This window comes from Embiotoca jacksoni, unplaced genomic scaffold (assembly GCF_022577435.1).
Source record: "Embiotoca jacksoni isolate LCO1_2020_lvr unplaced genomic scaffold, fEmbJac1.0.p SCAF_9, whole genome shotgun sequence".
NCBI lineage: Eukaryota > Metazoa > Chordata > Actinopteri > Embiotocidae > Embiotoca > Embiotoca jacksoni.
Window position 1 is genome coordinate 3993716 of NW_027185447.1, and position 14117 is coordinate 4007832.

The window sequence follows — 14117 nt, forward strand, 5'->3', positions numbered from 1 at the left end:
ATCTAGTGAAATATACTATTGAGTTGCATTATGGGAAAGGAAAGATTAATGTGATTTCGATATTAATCAGTAGAAACAAAAGAGGGACTTTTGATTTTCATCATTATTTTTTTCCTTTTTTTATCTGTTTGTCAACTTTCTGACATAACGTTATTCTGTTTTGTGTTGTTTATTTATAAGGAAAGATTAAAAGAGTCACCACACAAACCGGACAAACAGGAAGTCAAAGGCAACTAAATCTTCTGTGATATGGGACACTGTAGTGGAAGAATCTTCACCTGCAAAACTTTCATTATTTCAAGATTCATGATGATCAATTTTATCAATATGACATCACTTTTTAAAGAAACATCTATATATGTTGATACCTATACTATATTTCGGATTGAGGGTTTACATTTTTAGAATCATATGAATTGTAAAGTATATAGTTGGTGTTCTTGTCTGATGAATGGTGACTGTACCACGTGCAGATGTGGCTACAACCAGTCTGGTGAGATTAAGGGGCTTAGTTGTGTTCTCGATCTTGGAAGTAGTGGCTTGAAATATTTGTTAGTGCAACGTGCAACTTGCACAACAAATATCAATAATATTGTAATATATTTTTTGAGAGCTTTCAACCTCATCTCACAAACTTCATCACTGGATATTAGTTCATATTTCCATATACAGCATGTATTTTTTTTCCGACCTGGTTTCTTTTTTGTAAAGGTCTTCAGAGACTTTTATTCTATAAATCATAACATATATTTGAAAACATAAAATGTCTTTGTAAATGCTGCTATGGAAATGGTTCCTGAACTTGCCCTGTGTGTGGTTGATGACACTGTGAACACACACCTGAGACCTCCTCTCCACCTGACGACGGCCCAGTTCAGACACATTTTACCTTATGAAACAAAAAATATATAGTAAAGTATGCAGAAAACAGTGTTGCATCATATTCATTACAAACATATTTTTTGGTATAATTTGTCTTGAATCATTACAACCCATTGACGCACATATTATACATTAATATACTGTATATGTTAGTCTATTACATGTATGCAGAAGCTGAGGTACACCTTTTATTAAGTCACTGAAAAGTAAAGTATTATCACGTACTGTATGGCTAAGACTCTGTTCATATTTACAAAATAAAGGAAATGTTCTGCATCTATCAATGAATATAAACAGCTTCCGTGAACTTCAGTTTTTCTTTAGATATAAAAATGTAATAAAAGAAAAAAAAGAATCTTACTATTTTTAAATGTTAGTTTTAAAAATAATCATGTGCGTTTATTTGCATTAAAGAGGTTAAAGATGTTGTTTTATGTTTAATCTTACAGGTTGATGGACTATTCGGTGTCATGCAGTCGTAACAGACACCGTGTGGTAGCTCCTTGAAACAATGTTGGGGCTGTTGCTGTATGAAAAAGTGGCCATCAGCAGTTTGGTGCCGGGTAAAGTGGCCATGATGGACACTGTCTTCTCTATTTTCTCGCCTGGCTGCAAAAGAACCATCCTGGGAGACAGAAAAGAGAAACTTCATCTTTGGACATTTCCGCCTTCACAAATATATGTTATGTCCAGAGCACAGAAACAGTCCACAGACCTTGTGTTTTTGAACAATAGGAGGAAATAATAGTGGACACTAAATATGGGGGAAATTGGTGGGGGATTAACTGTCTCACAGCACAAAATGTTTATAATATATCTGTGTGTGGGGAAGTAATGGATGTTGATTAATACCACCAATTATTCAAGGAGTCCTTTCCAGGTACAGTGACATTTTTAGGCTCCCAGAAGTCTCTTTCTGCTCTTTCTCAGTGCCAAAGCAGTTTTGGTGACGATGATGTATCACCTCTTAACTAGATATTTCTGCTGACTCTCTTCTCTAGCATATCCTCTCCAGGGTGAAACTTTTACTTCATTGTCTGTGCAAATAAAAAGCCACCGTGGTTCCACGGCATCAGAATAACAAAAGGTGTCATACTTTAGTAGGTAAAGTAAGGTCCATAAAAGAGACAAGAGGAAATGGGAGAGGAGGTTTAAGTCTGTATGTCTTTCACAGTGAAGTATGTTTGTGTGATACAGACAAAAATTCTAGAAAAAAAAAAAATTGGGTTTAATAAAGAATGGTGTTTTTGGTCCATTAGAGCGACCTTTAATAGTGATTAGCACTGAACCAAGTTGCAACTCACTGTGACGTAACACAATGGTTTGTAAGCAAGCGCTTTGAAGCTTTGCATCTGGCATTTTGGCCCTCGCCATTGTGTTTTTTTGGAGCTAGAAGTGACCATATTTGAACATGCTCAGGAGAAACAAGGGGTGGATCTCACTTAGACCTGAGGACACTATGCCCACCTACCCATACAGGAAACCTGACTGACACACACTCAAACATACCTTTTTTTGATGCCCAATATATAATTTGCTATGGATTTATTTTCAGAAGGACACTGTTCAGAAGGAGTGAATTTAGTGACTGACACCATAATGACTTGTGGAAAAAAATATTGACTTCACTTCTTGGACCCAGAGACTACCTCCACTTGCACTGAACAAAACAGCAAGTGTAGCGTAGCATAAAGAAAATAGATAAACTGCTGAGGTTGACCATTGAGGCTGGTCAACACAGACAAGCTTGTCTAAATCAGTAATAAAAACTTTATCACCTTTCAGAGCAAAACAAATTAAAACATTTACTAGGGAAAAAAAAAAAAACATAACATTGGTTAACTTTTGCGCAACTGAATTTGAAGAATGTTTTGCAGCGTCCATTTGTTCTCTACACTGTGTGATGCAAATACATTCCTTCTTGAGGTCAAACAGATCCTGAAGGGATGCCCAGAGGTCTACTGTAGACTAAAGGAACTAATTATGGTTTAGTAATACATTTTAGAAAATGGAGACGGTATGCAGACGCTGTTTTGAAAAAATACAGTTCAAAGAGTATTTCACATTTTAACCAACCCACAAAGTTAGATAACAGCATTCGAATGTTGCAACCTTTTGTTCCTGCTGTTGCAAAAAAAAATACCTTGACAGCATTCCCAGACCGCATTCCTCAGACACATAAATCACAAACTATATTTTCTTCTCAACTGAAACATGAAAGAAAAACATGTGAATGTGGACCTGGAATGTGAACACAGGCAAGCTTTTGTCTTCTATTTTTTTTTACAGCACCTCTGTTGTTCCATTGAGCCAGTGCAGATAAAAAAAAACTGAAATATCACTTGAGAATGAATATTTGATGTCTTTCCTTAAAGAGACTTACCTGGCCTCCTGTTTTCCCTGTAACAAGCCAGATCCCACCACAGTCAGCAGAGCTCCAGTCAGAGTTTTGCTTAACTGGTTGGTGAAGGACACCTGGACTGTGTACTCCTTCTTCATCTGGATGTTGTACCCTCCTTCAATCTGCAGAGCAGCAATCACACAATCAAACACTGGATCACAAAATCATGTGTTCACTTAATCAAGAGCTCTGCTGCTTTAAACTAACAACTTTGTCCACACTGGGCTGAATGGTTGTCAAACATGAACAAATAGAAAACAACAAAAAAAAGATCTGTATTTTAAGGTACCAAGTGGTAAACCTTGTTGCTTTTACTAAATAAATCAAAGTAGGAAAAATATATTGTTTTTAAGCAGCAAAGGAAACTTAGATAAGAATTGAAGGTTGAAGCTTATAATGTTTACAGCAGATTTTACTGGAACCAACCATTGGTATTCTTAATGAGGTTAAATGTGATTTTTCACCTAAAGTTTTTTGAATAAAGTGTCATCTTTTATATTTACTTTTTGCTATTCTTGACTATATTCAAATAGTGCAGTGCTGAGTAACAGGAAATGTGGTAAGAGAGCAGAGGATTATGACAGAATTATGGGGCTGGGAGATGCATAAACAATTATCATAACATAAAACACGGTATAAGATAGCAGAGGAATGACATGCAGAGAATTCAGATTGAACCACGACTCACTGTTAACAACATTTATGCTCATGTGGTACGAGTCCTAAGCACTCGGCTGTCAGATTGCTCCAGAGATGTTGTAATTTATGGCATAACAGAGGAAATATTGTTTAATGGAAGCTTTTTGTGACTACAAAACATTATATTGGGTGTTTTACATGGAAGTTACTTTTTATTTTTTTAAATGTTGGTGTAGCTATATGCAGATGACTCAACTCTGGTCTGTGCTTCAGCAACATTAGTAAAACTGATAGAATCTACATGTTGAGTTGCATACCGTTAAATAAGGGGTGAGAATGAACAAATCAATACTGAACTAAATGAATACATTTTGGTAGTAGACTAAGAGATCCATCCATCCATCCAATCAAAAACAATCGGAAACCCCTGTGTTTCCGTGGTTGGGGCTGTCGCAAGCATTGGAAGCCTTCGTCCCCTTAAGCGCAGACCGATTCGGGATGCTTTGACAGGATTACGAGGCTATGAGATGCATAAACAATTATCATAACGTTAAATGTGGAGGGTTAATTTGAATGTGTGGATCCGAGGGAGACCGGTGGTCACTTTGTGGAAGCTAATGGAGATATAAATTGAGAAGGAAGCATATGTTTTTGGTGAGCTCATGGCCTTTACCCTGTAAGACCTTCACCCTAACACCAGTACAACATCAATGCAATATAATGTAATGCTCAGTACACAATGATACAAGTGAAAACATACTGCTAATTTGGGAAACAAATAGATTATTGATAAAGGTCAATGACCTTTTGAATGTGATTGTTACATATTTGTTTGACATTTGAAATAAAAGAGTACTTGTCATGCAACACAGTGATTACCAATTAAAACCCATTATTTTGACATTTTCCCACACTGATTTCCATTAAAAAAAAAAACATTGGCGGAAAACCAAGATAGAAAAGGTTATTCTCAGATTATATACACATAATGCTTTGAAATGGACAAAAGACTTGATAAGCAACTCTAATTGTGTTTTCAGTCTACATCATATCTGTATTATGTTGCAGTAGATTCACTTTTCTTTTAAGCTGAATAACCTGGTGATAAAATGCTCAAGTGATGATAGTTGCTAATTACTTATTGTGTACTGACATCATTAAGGCTAAAGCAGATTCGGTATTCGCTGGACTGCAGAGATCAATGTATGGTACAGCCTCTAACCATTTTTTGCTTATCATCCATCTAAAGTCAGGACTCAACAAAGGGAGCAAAGTTTGTTTTTCTGCTCAAAAGAAAATGTGTTTGTGCTCACTACATTTTCAACTTCAATGCCAAAGTATTGACAGCTGACTTACATCACGATATAATTTAGTCTCTGTGTTAAATAACTCGATTTAGGTCACCAAACTATGATGCACACATGAAGGGAGAGGAGAGCTTGATGTGTTTGATGCTCCTCTGATGTGATGTCTGTCTGTGCTCTTCATCAAAATAGCTTGATCTTGTCATATTCAACTGACAACCATGAAACAGATCAAAGTGAGGAAGATGAAGAAGAAAAAGAAAGGAAGACAACGGTTCATAATTAATTCATATGACTGGGAGGCTGGGTGCTGGGTGCTGGGTGCTGCTGTACCTCTATGGTTATCGGTGGTGGGCTTATGCTGAACTCTTGTGCAGCCAGGACTCTTTCTTTGGTCCTCACGTCCTTTATCACCACTGCCACATTTACAATATCATCACCTGCCAAGACGGACTCGTACTCCGAGTGAGGGATGGTGTGGTGGAGCGTCAACACTGTAGAGCATGGAGAGGAAGTGGAAAAATCAACAGAGAAACAAAGCAAATCACACAGAAGGTGCATAAAACAATAATATAAATGTAAGATAGCCAACAGGTTAATTAGTACTAAAAATCAAGCTGCACCAAATTACATTAACTCTATATGTGAATGATGAATTCCCGTGTATTCAGTCACCTTCAAACGGCTGTATGTGCACTTCTTTGTGTATTTTCCAGAAGCTCTCCTGTGGGTTGCTGTCGTAATCTTTCAGCTGAGCGTTGATGTGCTCCATCAGGACCCGGGGGCTGCTGCACTGGTTTATAACCGTAACAAACATGCGGATGCTCTCACCCAGTGACGGCACCCCTTCTATATTCAGGGACATCTCCAAACCGGGCGACACTCCTCCTGGTGATGGAGTGTAGGCTGTTTCAGCTGAAAGATGTGTTACAGTTTAAGCTCTTTAACACATTGATGCTTAATCAAACACTATAAGGTCAAAAGTGTGTGGAAAGCCCCCTCCAATTAGTGGGTTCAGCTACCTTAAGACCCAATTTTACCAGCGTACACAAAAAGTATTATAATCAGATTTTCTTTGTAAACTAAAAAATTGGTTGTAAATTTCACAAGGTAATACGTTATTAATAATATAACCAATTAATTGCTTAATAAGTAGGGCTAGCTATTCAATCTTTATTATGTCTTACTTTCAGTCATGTTGGATGCTCCGCTGAGGAATGGTCAGGGTTTACGTTTGTTTGTCTGGGTTACGGAAAAACTACCAGCCCGATTTTCATGAAATTTGGTGTAAGGGTGTAGTATGTGCCAAGCAGGAACCCGTCAATCACATTTAGGACGGATCCACAAATTATCTTCACTCTCATTAACATTACGTTACGTTAACATTATTAAGTGCCATAATCTTGATATCCAGTAGATGGCAGTAAAGTTAAATCATGACAAAACATAGGCCATGACTCCATATCACTACACATCCACAGGTACCAGTGAACCTCTGAGATACACATGTATCTGCTCAAACTCAATACAGCAAGCAGTTGTTATGGAGAACTCGTGGACTGTGGTTTCATTGAGGAGAACCAGAATCCGTACAACAGCTTCATTAAGGTACAAGTTTATTTGAAATCAATGTAATAGTTTTTGGAGATATAGCTGGACATACGTCGTGGTTGCAGTTGTAGAAAAGCAACAGTATTATATCAAAATGGCCAAATTCCAGTTCATCAGTTTTATAAGGAACACAAATCTGGAATAAATATCCAAAACTTCAATTCACATGCTTACCAGAATGAAGTTTTGATAGTTGTTTTAGTAGGGAGTAGTGGATGAAGGGTTTTAGAAACAGCAATGAATATAGGGTCTTTCATCACATGTTTCTTACAATATCATTACTATCGCTGAGCATATCACTAATTATTTTCCCCTTGTGGGATTAATAAAGTATCTATCTATCTATCTATCTATCTATCTATCTATCTATCTATCTATCTATCTATCTATCTATCTATCTATCTATCTATCTATCTATCTATCTATCTGTCTGTCTGTCTGTCTGTCTGTCTGTCTGTCTATCTATCTATCTATCTATCTATTAAGGTTTTTAGAAGATATGTTGCCAGTGGGAACTGAAACTTTAACCTGTACAGAATTAGTCATCTAATTATAAATAAATAAACACCTCAATGTAGTCAGTATGTGAACATGAAGCCAAAATAGTGTCTTAACACAGGTCTGATAGTATGTATGAAAGCTTACCTGCTCCACCATCTGGTGTACTGGACATTAAAGCAGAGGATGAGGTCAACATATCCGCTGTAAAAGTATATGAGATTTTGCAAGATAAAGAAACACAATCAGATGAAAATAGCAAAAGATCAACAGATCATCATAAAGCAGCATTTTTTTTTTTTTGGCAACATAATATAAAGATGGAATACGAGTTCACTCATAGAAATGGCAAGTAAATTTGTTTTTTCCATTACATACACCACATGGACATGTTAACAGGGCTCCAAAGTTGATTTTCACTATAGGGGGTCATTAACAAACCGCTCAACAGTTCTGTGATTCTCTTTTTGTAATCTGCACATAAAGTTGCAAAACAACTTTCCAATACTTATGTTTGTATGAGAAAAAGGCGATGTTAAAGTGCTGTTGCTTTGTTAAGATGATTTGTTACCCAAACACTGTCCACTCCTCGCTTTGCTTCTTACAGTGCCCGCTTGTTTCCTCCCTGAAATAGGAAAGAACATCATCACGCATATGGAGAACAAAGACAGAATAGCATCCGTCTTTTACTGTCTCTAAAAACTGTATTTGAATAACACTCACTTTCTTATTAAATAAAGATACACTACACTGAATCTGAAGATCTCTCACTTTTCTTGCTCTTATAAGTCTGCGTCAGATTCTCTGGTCTGTCTGAGCCGACGCTCTTGGTGTAGATCAGTTGCCCCACACACTCATTGTCCACCGTCCTCCCCACCACCAGGCCATCGCGCACAATCAGCCGGATGACGTCAGCATCAACACAGGCGTAGATGAAGGAGGAGTCATACGGGGCGCCAAGGCAGCGTCGCTGGATGGCAGCTACCGGGCACGGGCCACAGCAGAATGTCCCTGACCAGAATATTGTGTTTATTGTCACATACTAATCATTGATCATTAACAAATCAGTCCCGTGATCCATTATTTCCCACAAAGGGACATTTACTCAAGCAGACAACTCTTATGTGACATCTGGTTTTAATCATGGTACATTTAGTAAAGTTGGTGTTTCTGTCCAAATCTTTAGGTGCTTTATTAAAAAAGTACAGAAAATAACTGAATCCAAGTGAGGAACAGCATCATATCGAGGCCCACCTTTGGGCGGGGACTCACCTGCACTCTTCTCCTGAGGTGTTGGGTCCACGACCTGCCAGCCGTCAAACCCTACACCGAGGTCTGGTCTCCTCATCCAGCACTCCACCCACACGTGGAAGTTCCTGCAAGAGTACACACGAGTATAAATACAAACACTTAGACACACTTTATGGATGCATTTGCATGGATAAATGAGCAAGCAAAGATTTATAATAACACATAAACACATGTTGACACTGACTAACAGCAATGTAAGCAATGTAAGCAATAAAACGGTCATTACGTGAATGCTAAATTATACTAAATCAACATCATGAATAAACTGTCAGATTAATATTTAAGCAATCAAAACACAAACTGGTATCTTTGTTGTTTGAGAGCAAGTGACACCAACCAAATGCTGTCTTTTGACAGGCCGATCTTCTCCCCTGTGCTCGTGTAATACTCTTCAATTTTCACGCTGCCATCGGTGTCGTGGGCTGCGTTAAAAACTGTCACCACCCTGGAGGGAATCCCCAGAACTCTCATCACTGAGGGAAAAAAACACATCAGGCTTTAATATCACTTACAAAACATATTTTCTCTCTCTTACAGAATGTGGCCATGCAGGTGGCTTTGGTTTGTTACTATTTACCACAGAAGTCATGACATCAAGGTCGACCTGCAGAGAACTGTGAGAGTTGAGTGGGAAAATAAGTAGGAAAACATACTTGTTATTTAAGTGAATATTTAACTACTTAAATGAAAGAAAATATGTAATAATCCCATCCCAGTATGAACTAAACCATCTCTTTCAGTTACACATTTGCAGCTTCCAACCCCAAGCTGAAATAACCCAGATCAGGGTTTTCCTCCTGGTGATGTAGGCTTTAAAAAGCTCCTCCAGTGCCACAGAAGACATTATACATCACTCTGCAAAGACTGAGTTTATGACTTGTAACTAGCGTTCATCATCCCTTAACTTCCATATTGTAATTACTAAGTAATAACTACCTGGGAATTATTCTGAAATATTTGGAGTTTGTGTTCAGTGACACAAAACTGCTTTGAAGCCCACAAAATATGGATCTTCACTGTAAACTGTAGACCACTGTAAGGTATTATAAAAACCCAAATTTAACAGACACAATGTTATATTGCAAATCCACCGTATTTTAATCCTCACATGACCAACTTTGAAGTCTAACTGCTTTAATGATGATATGATGATGTGTCTCTACCATCAGTCCCATATAATCCCATTCAAGAGCTCCCATTAAAGCACCCGTGTGTAGGATTTAGTCAAGCAGTGAGGGTGCAGATTTTAATCAACTGAACACCCCTCACATCACTCAGTTCCCAGCACGTAAGAGAATCAGTGGCCGCGCCACAAACAAAAAACATAACAACAACTTTCTAGGCTACTGTAGAGACATGGTGGTGCAACATGGCGACATCGCTCCCTACGTAGATACGAAGAGCTCATTCTAAGTTAACGAAAACACAATGATTCTTCGTTTCATGTTATTATACACTAATGAAAACATAATTATGAATATTATATTCCATCTCAGCCAGTAGATCACACAAAATCCAACACAGTGGTCCTTTAAATGATAATGTCCCTAATGTCTTAAGCTTAACTTAACACACAGCATGGAAATTACAGTGGTCTATATTACTGCATGTATTCGTGTTTGATCCCAGTTGAAAGTAAACTGCAGTTTCGAGGACAGCTTTGTTGCTGCTTGTTATAGATTCTCAAAGTGTCCGGAGCTCTGCTGAATGCCGGAAGAATGAAAATCATTCTCACAAAGTCACTGAAAAATCCCTCATAAGTGCTAAAATAGGTAGAGATCAGGTGACTGTGAAGACCATAGCTCAACTAGTTCATACCCGTGTCATTCTCATGCCCTGTCTGGACTCTTCTCCACTTCTTTGGGTCCGAAGTACGTTTTTTTTGTAAGCAAACTAATAATGAATGTTGCCGTCTTTAATAATGAGCTACGAATGAAAGCAATAAATGATGAAATTCAATGCAAGTTTCACTACTGTAGTGTAAAACAAGTAAAAATGTATTTAGCTTAACCTCTCTGGAACCTCAAACTCAAACCTGTGATGACTTTCTGACTACAAATACTACTGGACTGTATACACCTATTAAAACTCAATGAGATCCACAGGGCAACTCTTTTGCCCTGGCGATAACTCCATAAATGTTGCAGCTGATTTGATCATAAACACACTCTTGCATCCCAGTGATTCAAAGTACCTGTGCAGAGGACGGATGCAAAGACCCAGCACTGTCCGTAGCGCACGGGGCTGCAGTTGGACGACACCCAGCGGTGAAGGATGTCAGCGCTGCCGCTCCAGTCGGTCGGCCTGACACCAGCTTTGTAGCCGCCCTGCCACTTTCCCTCTATGACACCCAGGTCGTCATTACAGTTCACCTTGGACAGGAGACACATTACTGACCTCACTCTCTTTCATCAATGTTGTAACTGCAGAGAAAATTGCTTGTTGATAAATTCCAGTCATTTTATTTATAATATTAGTAACCGATTTTGGCGTAACAGGGCACGCATGTGCCCATCCAGCATGCATACAGAGTTTATTCGTGTTGTCTCTCACCATAGCACAGACCACCCTGCTGAGGTAGACGGGGTCTGCTCTTAAAACGTAGTCTCTGTGTGTGTCGTCGAGGTGCTGAGGGCTGACCTGCAGCAGCTTCAGACAAGCTTCGAGGACTCCAGGTTCATACTGCGCACACAGAAACCCAAATGTAGCTGTACTGTATTGTTACCTGCATGAAATGCTGTGACGATCCATTCACAGTAGCTGTATGTTGTTGACCGTCACATACCTGACCAAAAGACCAGGGCCGCTTACTAATGTTCAGTTGCGTGCCCATGTAAACCAGCCCATAATCACTCTTGAGGTACTCCTTTATGTGGACATCCAGCGGCATGTAGACTGGGTCATCTGGAGAGCAACGACAGAACTGTGAAATGCCATCTCGGACTAGACAGAAGCAAAGACTGTGGACGATAACAGTTACATGGACCCGCCTTTCAGCCAAGGGTTGCAGAGCAGCACGAATGCTCCCACTGTGTAGCTCATCCTGTGCCCTCCGGTGTTTATGTGGACCAGGAGCTGATACAGAGCCACGGAGGAGTGAACAGGGGAGCAGATGTGGATGGTGACTGACTGAGGATGCATGTCCCCGGGGTAGATCGTGGCAGACCAGCCGTGGGGGTGGGACCAGTTCTCAGAGAACTGGACAGGGATCCTCTCTGACAGGCTGCCTTCACAGGGAAATAAATCACTGCCAGTTTACTGGAGGTGAGACTATGAGACAATCTGAATCCATGAGGAATAGAAAGTGAGAGTATGTGATTGAATAAGGGTACGTTTTACTGCTTCTGAATGTAACTTTTATCATTTAAAAGCATACGACTGTGTTATTTTTTTCTTTAATACCTAAACAAACCTCCAGCACCAGACTCTCAGTGCGAGGACTCCACGGCCGGCTGTGGAAAAGCAGAGTGAGTTTGAACGGTTTCCCTCGTCGGACCACCAGGTGGTTTTGGCTGAGCCCCTGGGTCTCATGGGAAATGCAGTTTTCATAAGCCTCAAAGTTGATGAACTTTAGTCGGCAGTGGCCGTTGACAGTGCCTGGAACGAAAACACATTATTAATAACATATTAATGTGGAGACAATAGGAAACAGTCTGCATGACAATGATCTATCAAAACAAAGGAAAAAGAAGAAGGGAGCTTTGGGAGATAAAGATCAAAGAGACATTTGATGTCATTGTGACAACACACTGTTGATAGTATCATGAGATTTCTGGCTACTGCTGAGAAACAAAAAAATACAAAACTATACAATATTTAAAGAAGACAAAATCTATTCTGAACTGAAAGATACTGAGTTCTTTTCACATTACGTGTTGAGAAACCACACCGACTCCGTCACATTCCTTTACTTGACCATCCTCACATTCTGTCAGGCAGATTCTTCAGTACGATATCCCGGTAATGTTTAGACGCTCTTTTGAATAGTATTTAAATTAAATGAAATAAATGAAAAAATACTTGATGTGATTCATCTGATGTGGCAGAGGCTAATAAAACATTGTGAGGTGTTTTGCCAAGTTTATGTAAAACCAGAAGAAACTACATCAGGACTACCAAACACAAATAAACTTTAACGTAACTCAAAAGCAAACGTGCACCTTCCTACGGAGATGCTTGAAGTTGAGTTTGATTTTCAGAGTGTACTTACCACCGATGTATGTTACCTCCTGCATGTGGCCCATTGTCTGACAGTAGACGCTGCAAGTGACTGAAAGAATGACAAGCATGCTCCACCTTCCTACTGATAAACATCTCACACCCACCCTTTTCCAGTCATCATCCATCCACCATTGTGTGTGTGTGTGTTTGTTTTTTTTAATCTTCTGCTTATACTTGTATATAGGAGTAAACCAAGTACGTGTGATCAATACTTTTTAACAATGATTAAACCAAAGGGCTGCAGCTTGGGGAGTAGCAGCAGGGTAGCGATGGACTTTAACCACACAGGGTATAATAAAACAAATTTGTTAAAAAAAAAAAAAAAAAAAAAAAAAAGCATTGTTGCTATTAACCAATTGGCACAATGAGCCAGAGGCAAATATAAGTAATTGTCACAGGACATTAATAAAAAAAAAACAAAGACTCACTTTGACATGTCAGAGGCTTGAGCTCTGCAGCATTTTATGTTCTGTATTATTAACTGGGTTTCTCTGCTGTTTGTGCCGTTTTGAGTGTAGAGCTCCCTCTAGCAGCAAACTTTGGTGCTTTACTATTGATACACAATCCTCCTGCAAGATTAGTTCCCGATCAGACGACTGTTTTTTTCTCATCAATTCTGTCGGCGGGCAATTCCACACTTTCCTAATGGAAACAATGATTTGACATTGTAAATCAAAATAGTGTGTATTTCCCCCAACACAAATCCCAGAAGTGAGAAATAAACCCTGACGGACAAACTAATGTCAAACAGCAGTCAATCAGTCACATTTTCTCCAGTAAAATGCCTCCTTATTTTGAGATTGTATTGACAGATGAGTAACGGACACGTTTCCACACAAACGTGCGCATGTGACAGAAACACCACGTTCACTTATTTCTCTAATTCATTGTTGCAAGTGGATAAGGGAGTGACAATTGGTGACGACTTCCCTTTACTTGTGGCCACCAGCAGAACATTTTCAGGATGAAGGGCTCCCTCTAGCTGCACACTTGAGACTGCATTTGCTTGAATCGGTTGAGCACAGTTGGAATGAGAGCTCCAGATCTCTGACCACATTTTGAAGTCTGAGGCCTTCTTTTGTCTAAAAATGATCATTTCCTCAAAATACAAGGAGTTTTGGATTTGTGGTGTTTCAAGTACACCGTATAAGAATTTAACAGCACAGGTCTCTGGTGGCTCCCGTGCAAATGACACCGAATGTGATGATGAAGTGGAAGAATCACATTTTACATTTACACCGTGACCCTTT

The 14117-nt window shown here is 39.1% G+C and overlaps 1 protein-coding gene across 1 annotated transcript; it reads right to left on the reverse strand.

Moving 5' to 3' along the window:
* Positions 1-1024: 1024 nt before the first annotated feature.
* Positions 1025-12890, reverse strand: LOC138192805 (protein-glutamine gamma-glutamyltransferase 5-like). Its single transcript, XM_069140478.1, has 15 exons — positions 12857-12890; positions 12049-12243; positions 11637-11873; positions 11432-11550; positions 11200-11328; positions 10841-11018; positions 8984-9119; positions 8608-8711; positions 8107-8346; positions 7907-7960; positions 7483-7539; positions 5902-6141; positions 5560-5720; positions 3266-3405; positions 1025-1507 (listed from the first exon to the last, which is right to left on the reverse strand). Exons 1-15 carry the CDS (start codon positions 12888-12890, stop codon positions 1351-1353), a joined length of 2181 nt encoding a protein of 726 aa, XP_068996579.1. The 3' UTR covers positions 1025-1350.
* Between the last annotated feature and the right edge of the window lie 1227 nt (positions 12891-14117).

Excerpts from the sequence above, each read along its gene's own strand:
- LOC138192805 (XM_069140478.1), bottom strand. The coding sequence starts at position 12,890 with ATGGGCCACATGCAGGAGGTAACATACATCGGTG. Across the intron at positions 7,961-8,106 it reads GACTTATAAGAGCAAGAAAA|GGAGGAAACAAGCGGGCACT; the intron begins GTGAGAGATCTT and ends TTCCTATTTCAG. Across the intron at positions 3,406-5,559 it reads CACCACCGATAACCATAGAG|ATTGAAGGAGGGTACAACAT; the intron begins GTACAGCAGCAC and ends GCTGCTCTGCAG.